This window comes from Malaya genurostris, chromosome 3 (assembly GCF_030247185.1).
Source record: "Malaya genurostris strain Urasoe2022 chromosome 3, Malgen_1.1, whole genome shotgun sequence".
NCBI lineage: Eukaryota > Metazoa > Arthropoda > Insecta > Diptera > Culicidae > Malaya > Malaya genurostris.
This window is the reverse complement of record NC_080572.1, coordinates 299,454,788-299,467,731: the sequence shown is the minus strand read 5'-3', so window position 1 is coordinate 299,467,731 and position 12,944 is coordinate 299,454,788. Positions and strand designations below refer to the sequence as shown.

Genomic DNA, 12,944 nt, shown 5'->3' with positions numbered 1-12,944 from the left:
CCTGATGGGTGAGATGATGTGTGAATGAAATGTAAGAGTGAGTGCATGCCAGAACGGTAATAAAGGCCACCGTTTCAGCTCAGGACTAACGATCGACCAATAGAAGAGATAGAAATTGGGTAACGGTACCCCCATTCATCTCAAATCCATTAGTCATTTCATGTACGAAAACCATTAGGGGCTGTTCATAAAAGACGTCACGCTTTTTTGACGATTTTTGACTCCCCATCCCCCCTTTGTCACAAATTGTCACAGAATCAAAGACCCCCCCCCCCCCCCCTATGTCACATGTCACGAATTTAAATTAAATAAAATTCATCTCAATACATTCTCAATATGTATGACAAACCATACAAATATGAGGGAAAAATCGATTTATTACATGCTGTCATTACATTAAAAAATATCCCTAAAACTACAAAATCATCGGAATTATTTTATTAATATCAATTTTATAAATTAACGAAAGTATTTGGTTGAATTGATGAAACATTTAAATCATCTGCTTTATTCCTCCTAGGGGTACACAGATATATAATTGTTTTAGGTAAAGAATAATATTTCCTTAGTGTAGCATACAGGGTTGAGAAAATAAAGAAAATAATGACCTCATCAAAATGAGATCAGGAGGAATCTTTTGAAGATCTGTTGATCAGTGAATTTTAAATAACATCGATCAATATCAGTACTGATCTTCCGTCGCACAATGGGTAGTGATTTCGAGCTAAAATGATTCTTGATTTATGTAAGTTCAATCATTGGATGATTCAATAAGCTTTGATGTTGGTGGAGGAAAATCACATATGATCAAGATAAGACATGACATGATCTACGTCTGAAATCGTTGATCTCCCGCCCTTTTCCAAATGGAAATTGAATAAACTGCATCAGAATCAGATAAGAGAAATTCTTATTATATACTATTATCAATGCTAGAAAATCAAATTACGGAAAAAAGTGTCAGTGCATAACTTAAGTTAAACCGTTTAAAGGCATTTTTTTCTTTTTTACTCATATTGGAAAAAAATTATTAATTTCGCTATTTTACTCGCTCCTTCGTGCACTTTTGCTGATCACAACAGAAATGATTTCCTGCATCATTCATTTCCGAATTTACAAGAAGAAGCTTTTACATCAACAAATACACATTTCCCTATAGAATGTGAACGTTTATTGTGGAGATTTTTTCAGGAAATAGGGCAAAGCAGTAATATAATTAGGTATTTCAAAAATGCGCTCATTGAAAATATTGGACGTCACATTCCAAAAACCTCCCCCCCTTCCCCCTGTCACAAAAGGTCACATTTTATGAAACACCCCCCTCCCCCTTGCGGCGTGACGTCTTTTATGGACAGCCCCTTAGTTAGAGTGAGATCTGTTATCTCTGTTTGATAGATTAATTTCAAGAATAACATGAAATCTGGAGCATTTTTTTTTTGTTCGTTAAAACAGCAGTATTGAATCATTTCTGAACTACTTTTATGTGCCATTGCTTCTTACAGACGAGGCAAAGATTTTGTATTCGATTTTATCTCAATAAATTTATTGAAAGTCGAGTAATCGGTAAAATAACATGGTGACTCTACTAATGAGATGACTATTGGCACACAAATTTTAGTTAGAATCTATTAGAATAGAAATAGTAACTCAATGTTGTGATGCTTGCTTGTGGAATACATGTAGGTATGTATGCATGTGTGTATGCGTATATGCCTGTGTGTATGTATGTGTTTTTGTGTGTACAACATACATTATACCGTTCCCTCGGGTGTGTTGTATCAAATTGGTTGTGACACATTTCGATTGCGAGTCAGTGTACCAGATGTTCAAAAGTGCTTGAGCGGATGGTAATATACTGTCAAGAATTAACCGAAGATAACGAAATGTGAACATGCTGTAGCAATACTATTAAACCCAAGTGTTATTATCATTTAAATAAAAACGCATGTCCTCAGTTCTTATCCGTCAAACCATGATGAGCTGCTCTACAAAGATCAATGAAACACTAATTTTTTTTTTTTTTTTTTTTTTGGAAACGGATGACTGGATGAGGAACAAGAAATACGAAAATGCTGAAAGAATTAGAAAGGAATATTGGTAAGAATATAAACACCATTGCATACAACTAACTTTTACATTTAAGGAAGCAACATAACATGCCAGCAAAAGTACGGAGTGAAAAATGACAACAAAAGACACGAATCACAGCTGAATAGAATACTGGAATTAAGGTAAAACAGAATACAAACTATGAACAAAGGTAAGAAAACCAACATGAAGAAATAATAGAAACTGCTGGGTAACAATGTAATTTCCTCATATTGAAAGAGGCGTTTATATGGCGCGCATGCGCTAATTCGGCCTGATACAAATTAACGGGGAGGGCAATACATTTTGGACAGGGCTGTAAAAAGCTGATTGGAACCCTTTCCCCACCAAAATGTAATATAAGGAATAAGAAAATAAAGCTTGCTTCAAATAGAATTGGAACAAAGACAATTGCCTGTATTTCAGTTATTTATTATTGTATTCAAGATCTTTTTTTTATACAAATGTAGCGTTTTCTTCATACTTTTAAGAAAAAATACGGATAAAATTATTCGTCACGGTTTTGAAGGAATTCTCGAATTTTTCCTGTAACACGGCTCAGTAGGCGGCGCACACCTTCTTCGTCCATCGTTTTAGCTATCTTATTCCACCAGGTCGTCATCTGATTGATGTCTTTGACAACGTTTCCCTTTGCCTTGAGTCTTCTCTTCATGATTGCCCAGTATTTCTCAATAGGGCGGAACTGGGGGCAGTTGAGTGGGTTAAGGTTTTTCGGAACAAACTGGACCAGTTTCTCTGCATACCATTCTTAAACGGCTTTGCTGTAATGACAGCTTGCCAAATCTGGCCAAAACATTACGGGATGGTCGTGGGATCGAATGAACGGCAAAATTCGTTTTTGGAGACACTCTTTTTGGTATAGTTCCGATGTCATTGTCTTATTTGTAACGAAAACTTTCGTTTTTTTGCCGCAGCTGCAAATGCCCGGCCAAATCATAAATTTTCTTGCAAATTTGTCGGCAAAAACAAATTTAAATTTGGCTGGAACATCTCCCCGAGCCGTTGCCAAGTAAAATTTTTGACCTGGGATTTGACCGAAGTCAGCCTTGACACAAGTTTCATCGTCCATCAGAAGACACCCGTTGAACTTGGTCAGCACCTGGTCATAAAGTTTCCGAGCACGAATTTTGACCACACTATTCTGTTTCATTGTCCGATTTGGTTGTTTGCTAGCTCGATACGACTTGATTCCTTCCCGGAGTCGAGTTCTCCTCACGGTACTATGGGCAGCACCGAATTTTCTGACCAAATCACGGTCCGACAGATTAGGATTCCTCTTAATCGACTTCAAAATCTTACCACGCAATTTCCGGTCGTCAGTTCGACTCCGACGATCGGCTTGAGGCTTCCGAATCGTCGTCAATGTTTCCTTACACCGTTTGATAACACGCCATACGGTATTTCTGGGCAAATTCAGCTGTTTAGCTAGCCTAAATGCAGACCACAATGGATTTTCCAAATAACTGTGCACATTTTTTTTCCTTTTTTCGGCTTCCATGTTGATTGTTTACAAAGTACAGTCGATTTTCGGAATGTCAAAAATCATACGTGAAGCTGACAAAATTCCCGACACGTGGGCGCCAAGAGCTTCCAAATCCGTCCACCAGGAGCGCCACAATATGAGCAAAAGTTTGTTCCAATTCTAAATGAAGCAAGCTTTAGTTATAGCTTGTTGTTTATATTAAGAGAGTTCTCTCTTCACCCAATACCGCTCGATAGATTGCAGTTGGGTGGATTCGCCGTTTTCGGTACAACATTGACTTCATTCGCCTTATACCATTCCAAAGCATCTTTGGCGTAGTGGTAAGATGTCAAATCAGACCAGAATTGCTAGGGAACGTGATGGCTACGTATAAATGGTAACAATCACTTCTTTAGACTTTCTTCTCGGTATATTTCCTTGTTTACTGTTCCAGTAGTGATGAAACTTTGGCTTGCTCGACCACAGCTGCTTATTGCTTGCCAAACCAAATATTTTTTTAGAAAACTTGACTTTGTATTCGTCCGGAAATACTCCTTTACGCCTCTCCGTTGCATGGAAATATAATAGACATTCCGAAAGGTGAATTAAAGTCTTCCAACACACAGGTTTTATCGTCCATTGTCACGCAGGAAAACTTCGGCAAATATTCGCGAAACAACTTGCGAGTCCGGATTCTAGCCGTCATATTCCATTTATCATTACGATTCGGTACGGTTTTCACCTTGAACGACTTCGTACCTCACCGGTGCTTGAAAGTATGCACGAAAGTTGGAGACATTTATATTTTTCTAGTCTCAGTACGTACCGAAAGATCTAGTCTCAGGATCTCTGGATTGAACTGCTTAGTGCAAACTTAAACAGTTCAATTTGAACTGCAAATCGCTATTCGAGAATTTTTTTTTTTGCATTTTCTGCAAGTTTTCTTATTGACAGATCCGGATTTTCATGGCGCCCGCACACAATTACTTTTCGCACATGCTCTTCTTTCGAGGCCATCTTCGATCTATAACCATAAATTGATTTTACATTTTTTTATCCATCATTCGTCTAGTACAGATATTTGAAATTCTTTTTTTTTCACTTACCCCTGGACTGTTTAATCATTCGAAGCAGAAAGGCTGATGACCCTGATGACTGCTACTTATTTTGTCTAAATTTAATTATAGAGCAATTGTTCCACATTTTATCGAATTGAGTGAATTTCTGCTTCATTTAATTGTTGAATCGTCCAACGATGATTTGCTAGGAGGAAGACAAATACTTGCACTTAATTGAGTTCAAATGGGAGGGATAACTGTTATATCTGAGATGAGTATGGGTATGCTATATGTTGTAGAACGAAGTATCACGTGATTTATACAAACTAAACATGAAATTTTCAACGATGTCGGTTTGGTAATTTAAAACTTGATTACTTGATAGGCCGATAGACATGCAAAAGCACTTATACCGTGCTATGCTGTTTCAATCCCTGCTGATGTTTATTTACTATGTAAAAATTCAACCAACCACGTTCAGGAAGTATATCGTGGATTAATATGTAAATACGGTGGTGTCTGCTCGAGGCTTGCATTGTAGGGTACAATTTAGAATCAATGTGTCTGTCGTTTCTGATTCCAATATGCCCTTGCGGTCGAGTTCAAACGTTCGTGAAATTAATTCGTTTCGAATTCATAGGAAGATTCCCCTGGCAATGAAGTATTATCACTTTGTTTTGTTTCGATATATTTTCACGCGTTTCGTTTTTCTTTTCTTTACAGTGTCCGGGAAACTCACCACATCGCACAGGCCCAGCAGGAAAAGAACGCCAAGCTACGGGAAGCTTTCGGCATCTCGGAGTACTTCGTTGAGGGTACCAGTTTCGATCAGGACCGGAAATCGAAGGAGGACCAGGCCAAGGCGGATGCATTACAGAAGGAGATTGCCGAGAAGGAACGTTCCCGTGAGACGGAGAAAGCATCCCGAAAGCGATATGCTCTCGTGAGGACACCATCGCCGGAGAAGCAAATCACCGGTTCGGCGACAACGGTGGAAGCCAATGGGAAAGGTCATCACCGGAAGCGAGCGACACGTGATGAAACCGATCGCGATGGAGGTGATGAAAAGGACAGACGTAGAAATGACGATGACGATGATGGCCATGCTGGACACAGAGATGATAAGAAAAAGCACAAGAAGAAGAATCGTGACACGTAAGTGCCTGAGACACATACACGATGCTGGTTCTGAAATGATGATTTTGCTTTCTTTTTCCCAGGTCATCCAGTCCTGATCGCAAGAAGGATAAGAAAAAGAAATCCAAGAAAAACAAGAAAGAAAGGTAATTCAAATTCGTTATGAAATTATTCAGTTGATTATTAGCCATTCTATCTGTACCTAACCCAAACTAATACAAAACCGAATACTTCTGATTGAATATCAGCCTAACCGGATTTTACTGGGTCTCTTGTTTATACTATAACTTATTGGTATATGTAGAAAAAATACGTTCACACAATATCTTTTTTTTTAAGTTGAACATAAGTAGCAGAAATTTCATTATTTCTGACGTCAGAATTGTGCGCATCCTGCGGCAATCTCAAACTATGAAAACACGTACTTTCTATCACACAAAATTGCTCCTAGATCAGAGCATAAAACACTGGTCTTATTACAAGCATGATGATTCTTGGTATCAATCGGATCGTATCGTAGCATATTTCCAAGCAAAAGGATTATTTGTTTGACCGCCCGTTTTCATAAATTACGTTATCGAAAAATGTCTCAAAGTACATATAGTAAGAGGAATTTGTTTTGTTATTATTCAGTTCATAATAGCTCACAGTATTAAACATATTATAAAAAAACTAGTGAATCTTGGACGGAATTGATTATCGCTTTAAGGAATATGTAAATATTTTACAATCAGTGGCATGCTACAAATATGTTTCATCATTGTAGAATATTTTTTCTCTGTAGACAAACCACAGAGATTTGTTGAAAGGTCATAGCAGTTGCCTTTCAAGAGATATTTAAACATGACATTCAACGAACTCCGATTTTTGTTGGATTGTGCCGTTTTACAAACTAACTTTTGTATGGTACATGTGCAAAATTACATCCAAATCTGGATGTAGCGAAGGTAACTCAAAAAGCAACCCGATTGAACGGAACCCCGTACATGTTCAGACTTTGCACGACCCAGACGTAGTTAAATTTTTCAAATCGCATCGCCTGCAAGTCCTCAGGACCCACAAGTTTTATATTGATAAGCTTTTGGACAATTCGGATAGTCTTAAAGTCGTCATCTTCTAGTTTGAAATGTCCATATCGTCGTATTTATGTTTTCACTGACTGAACATCAAACTTAGTACAAACATTGATGAATTTCTATTTTCATTGGATCAATAGACTTAGACTTTTTATCAAAGGTGTTTACACTCAAGTCTTTTTCCATGTGGTTTTTATGTGCTTTATTTAATGCGAGTTTTAAAAGTTATGCGTTACTTTTATGCGTATTTTCAAAGTGCACGAAACGTTGTGATCGATTTTTTTCGAAATCGATTCTGGGACTTTAACCGAATTTTCTGTATTTGTTCTTGCCAGATGTTTTACAAAGGCATGATTTTTTTTCGAAAAGACACCAAATCCAGACGCTCTGAGAATCTCTGACAGCTGGCGAAAACATTATTTTTCCTTACTTTTATGCTTTTTTATGCGATTGTGTAGTTTTTCATGTGAATTTTCAAAGTTATGCGAATTTTCAAAACATATAAGCATATTTTAATAATTCGCATAACTTTGAAAATTCACATGAAAAACCGCATAATCGCATAATAAACCACGAAACTATTTTGTGCTAATTTTTAAAGTTATGCAATGTTTTTAAGCGGTAGGTATCCTACGCATAAAAATGACTTCGGTGTATTTATAATTGCTCATTGATTGTAAGGACTAACATGTTGTATTATCAGTGAAGTCTAAGAATTCACTTGAATTTTTTATCTGCATTATATGCAGATATAATCTTGGTAAAATGGTTTTCCACAGAAAAAAAACTTATTCGTTATGTAAAATGTTTGTAGGAAAAAAAACTATATAAACTATATAAACTAACTTAAAAGAATGCATCGATTTTCGTCTAAATTTACTTATTCTACTATGAGACAAAACATCTAATTATTCTTTATTTGTGAGTATGTGCAACTCCTTTGTACTAAACCAGGAAGGACGCTTCAAGATCAATTTCAGAATTTTATTCTGAATCCTTTGAAGCGTCTACGCGTGGAACAACAACTTGACCAAATTGGTACTGCATGAAGCATGGCTAGTTTTGGTTATAAGAGACTATACACATTTAATAAAAGATTATTTTTGAAGAGGTAGAGGATTTGATTTTCAACAAAAAACAAAAAATTGAAAAACTAAATAAAATCTTTATTGGAATCGATAGAACGATCAATATAATTTAAAGTTTGATGATGATTTCATGTAAATGTTTGCCGCGATTTCGCTTTCGATGACCCGTGCGCAAGGTCTAATTTTAGCACACTTTTACAAACATATCGGCCGGTATTATACAAATAATGCCACCAGTCCATAATCCGCGCCAAACAGTAATTTTTTCGGGATGCATTGGTAGCTTTTGCAATGCTCCTGGCTGGTTGATGTCCCAGATGCGTCAATTTTGCTTGTTGACTTATCCAATCAACCAGAAATGAGCTTCGTCGTCAAACACAATTTTTCGATAGAAAAAATGGATCTCATTCATGATAGAATTATAGACCAAACTGAACATGTTTGACGATGACATAGGACACGATTAACGCGTGATCTGTCAAAAACAGTGTTGCCAAAGTGATACTAGCAACAAATCACCCTTTATTTGTATTACACATCGCCTGAACTTTTTGTTATTGGTTAAACCTGTTTAATTGGTATTTTGTTTGATCAGACCATGCCAATTTTAAGCCATTCAATTTGATAACATGATTATTGTTTCCTTTAAGAAAAGAAGTTCTAGGCTTATGAGGAAAGATGACTAATTGCGTTTTAGAGTCGACATTCTCCTCTTCGTCCAATTTGAAATGAGATTTTATACGTAGAAAGTAGAAAGCTCAGTACGGAATGCTTTGAAGTCGGCGAGCATCACCGTAACTGGAGGCATAGATTGTTGTTTATTCCCAGAACAACAAGCGTCCATTTTGGGAATTTTGGAAGTGATTTCTTCTATGTCGAATTCGGATTCAGGAAGAATATCGTAAATACTGTTAGACGGCAGAGTTTTAAATTAACTAGGCTAAATTAGTCTTGGAATAGTCTTGATAAAGACTAATTTTGTGGTAGTCTTAAGAAAGACTAATTAGCTCTAAGAGCAATTGTTTGGATAGCTAGCATTAAAAAAGGTTGATTAATTTATTAGTCTTGAAAAGACTAATGAAATCATCACTCTTTGTATAACCTTAAAAAAGCTGACTAATTATTAGTCTTGAAAAACACTGTTGGTGGTTCAGGTAGCCTTGCAAAATACTGAATCCTCGATTTGGTGCGACTCTAGGTAGCCAAAATTTTCCAGGAGCAAAGAGCTATTCGTGTGCGGTGCAAACGGCTGTTCAACACCGACTGACTACAAGCATGATGATTCCTTGAACCAATAGGATCGTATCGCAGAATATTTTTAGGCATATTTGTTTTTCTCGTTTTCATAAATTATGATATATAAGCTGCTCGGGAAGAGAAGTTGACTTTTAAGATCACATCTAATGATTGTGCAATATCGATTCATTCAACCTTTTATCAGTATCAACCCGAACGACACCGCCGTGCAAACAGTCGTTAATAACCCATAATTCAATAAATTGTTAAATGGGTATCCAAAGCAAAGAGGAGGAAAAACGAACTGGCTATCTGCTTTACTCCGAGAAAATCGTTCTAGCAATTTAACTACTCTGAATGTGGCGAAAACATCACTCAGAAAGCAACCCAATTGAACGGAACTCCGTACATGTTGGGACTTTGCACGGTCCAGATGTAGTTTAATTTTCATGTATTATCGCCTGCAAGATAGCAACGCTCGTCACCCAATCGTAATGCTGTTCACTCAAGGCAGTTATCGAAGGCTCGAGACCAGAGCTGGACGGATTCTTATTATCGGTGGGATCGTAGCACTAGTCATGAAATGGTTTATAAACGCTAAGAATTGGCTTCGAAGCCTATTGAAACAGAATATCGGATCCCACAATAAGAACGAAATATCATGATTTTGATTTCAGTTAAAAAAATTTCTAAAGCAATATGATTATGAGAAACACTAATAAACAAAAAGTCGTCTTAGATCAGATTTTGAAATAATATTGAATACCAAAATTCGTCAAACTTTGTTTAAAAAAAACATTGAATAGAAATTTGCCCGAAACATTGATTTAATTATCTGTTAAGGACTATACTAAAAAAATGTAACAGACCGATTACCGAAAAATCATTCTAGGGCGGATGTTTTTGAAACTCACAGGAAATCAATAAACACATGTTTCGTGAAGCTGGATTATTCAAACACCTCTCCTAGGGTAAATGCCCGAACCTTGGACTTGACACTGTCTTAGCACTTTCTTACACAATTTCATCCACTCGTTTTTGAAAATCTTTTTAGCCGTTGATGTCATCGGTCGTTATGTACGGCTTGTTGAGTTTGCCGCACTCACAGATCGCTTGTCACACACCAAATATTTTTGGGAAAAATGTTTAACCTTTTTCTACCGAAACTTCTTCAGAACACACGGCTGGAACATTCTGACGAAATACTCCAAGTTTGACTACATCACATAAAATCCAAGAAAGCTACCACTTGTTTGGCAGCCTTTTTGAACCGATTTTATTTCTCTCTCATGTTTCGTTACGTTACCAGGGAACTAAAATGGCGCCGCCATAGAAATCGACTTACGTTTACAAAAATAACCTTCACTTCATTTTTATCGCGACAACATATATATTTTTATGCACTAATCGCATCTAAATTAAATTATCTAGATATTGTCAGGATAGATTTTTGATCCATGCTTTTGAAGGCTAGATATTCAAAGAACAAGTTGAAAGTTGCAGTTTTCAGCTATGCAATTCTTCCTTCAGGAAAACGACTTTCCCGACCGCTAAAGTCAATGAATCATTCTGAAATTTTCACAGAATAATCTAAATTAATTTTCTAAGAGATTGTCAGTTGGGTTTGTTGATATTCGTCACCGTTTCTGAAAAAATCAGATTTGAAGCGTGAAAAACGCCCTAAAACACATTGGCCTCAACCCTTTATCCACCTAGTGATGTTATGATGCTTTTCTTAGTTTAAATTTTTCAAAAAACTTTTGGTGAATATTGAATATTAAATTACGGTTTAAAATTGTATACCCATCTCTCCCTGTTGTTTCGGAACCGAAAGTCAGATCAAAAAAAAAAAATCGAAAGCAGTCTACTTTCAAAGATATAGACTATTATTTTGACAACAACCGGAAAATAAGAAATAAGCCAGGTACCTCTTCTAGCTATGAAGGATATTATCGTTTCACTCTTATTACCAACGTTTCGAAGGTTTATTTCTTCAAAACGTTGGTCATTTAAGAGAAAAAAAATTTATTGTGCAGCAAATGACCAGCAAAAGTCATCTTTTATTTCAAAAACAAAACTGGTTGTACCAACTACCAGTTTCCAGTTTTGTTTTATTATGATTACATGGCTACTTTGATGGAAAACTGCTGTTGTTGAACAGCTTGTCAATTGACATAGTCGAAAAGTGAAGGAAAATGCTAGCAGGGTTGTGCTTTACTGACAATTATATCATGTTATTTCGGGAAAACATGTTTTAATGTGACGTTTCTGAATATGAAATAATGCAAAACTTAAACATGTTATTTCGCTTAAAACATGAAATCAAAGTTAAAATTTGTTTTAATTCATAGTGTGAACATAGTATAACTAAGTCGGTTATATGACACTCGACCTTCCGGGCCTCGGTTCAAAAGTCGGTTCTCACAGTGATTGCATAGCCTTTCTATATGAGAAGGGCAAATTTTTTTTTTCGAGAGAACACCAAGTTTTGACGTTTTTTTTTGTAATACTTTGGCATCAACGAAATCAGAGATAACCACTTTTTTATTGCCACGCTATTGTATATAATGTATAATATGAAGGACCTGACAACATCGTGGTCAAATTTGGACGAAAATTTTGCTCGCAATTCAAATGGTTTACTAATGTTCGCTTATCCAGAACACAAACATTGACCAACGGAGGGCTACAGAAAACACTGCAATTTATTGTCATGCAAATTACCCATCGTAGTGAAAAATATCCAGCTATACTCTCTATTCTCGATTGTAGTCGCATACGCCAAACTTTATATGAAGTAAACTGAACGAATACTCATCCAACAGCATTATTGTGAAAAATTGTGTTTGTTTACTTTTTCTGTTCTCGATTAGTTCTGAACAAAACCGATATTCTTGATTACTAACACTCACGTCTATCTACATTCTCGTTGTTATTTAACTTTTTTTGCCCTCAATCGCAAATCACTTATCTAAAAATATACTTCCAAACCAAACCAAAAAATATCAAACCACTCAAAAAAAACCGTTCGCAGTTGGTAAGTATGCTGTCAGCTAACATTAGTTTGTTTCTCAGCATTTACACCTCAGTTCCGTTTTGTTAGAAATCATACCCTTTTTTTTGTTGCCATTCAGCTTTACATACATTCTTACGTTGGTTTGTGAGTCGTGTGCGTTCTGTGTCGTCGCTATAATCAATCCTCTTTTTTGTTTTGTTTTTTTTTTGGTTTTTCAAACAGATCCATCATTGATTTTGTTGTGTTCGATATTTTGTTTCGTTTTCCGAACACGTATATTTGCTGCATTTATTGAAACTAATTATCTCACAAGATATTCCGCCTTTCCTCTAAAGTCGACGCCCGAATAGAGAAGGAAATCTTTCTTATTTGGTTCTTTTTTCTCTCCTTTTTCCTAAAGACAGACCAATATTATGATGAATATAAATTTAACATAAAGGAAAGGTAAAACTAACTATTTCTAAACAGCTGCGATTTCTCTCTAAATAAGTATTCAATTGTTATTAATCACTACTATCAACATTTTTCGATCAATAGTGTTATGTTTTTTTTTTTAATCGATCGACCATCCTCTGCTACTAAAACTAGTAAATCCTTCGACCATCGAACGACCGCCGTTCTAACCTGCGTGGATGATTGTTAAATGTAATACTGTAATACCCATGTAGTCTTTCAAATAAACAACACACAGTTTTTCCACTTAGCGCTATCGAAAAGTCACAATTTGCAAACAAAAATCCTAGTTTAATTTTTTTTTTCGTT

At 36.1% G+C, this 12,944-nt stretch overlaps 1 protein-coding gene across 4 annotated transcripts in view; it reads left to right on the top strand.

Annotated features, from left to right (window-relative positions):
• Window positions 1-12,944, top strand: part of LOC131436412 (serine/arginine repetitive matrix protein 2) — a 76,085-nt gene that overhangs the window by 41,110 nt on the left and 22,031 nt on the right. For 3 of the 4 annotated variants that reach the window (XM_058605129.1, XM_058605127.1, XM_058605128.1), the window contains 2 exons: window positions 5,353-5,784; window positions 5,850-5,912. In XM_058605129.1, the coding sequence (XP_058461112.1) occupies window positions 5,353-5,784; window positions 5,850-5,912 (495 nt within the window). Of the gene's footprint in view, window positions 1-2,032; window positions 2,098-5,352; window positions 5,785-5,849; window positions 5,913-12,944 lie in introns of those variants that run through there. The other variant, XM_058605130.1, reaches the window with a different exon arrangement.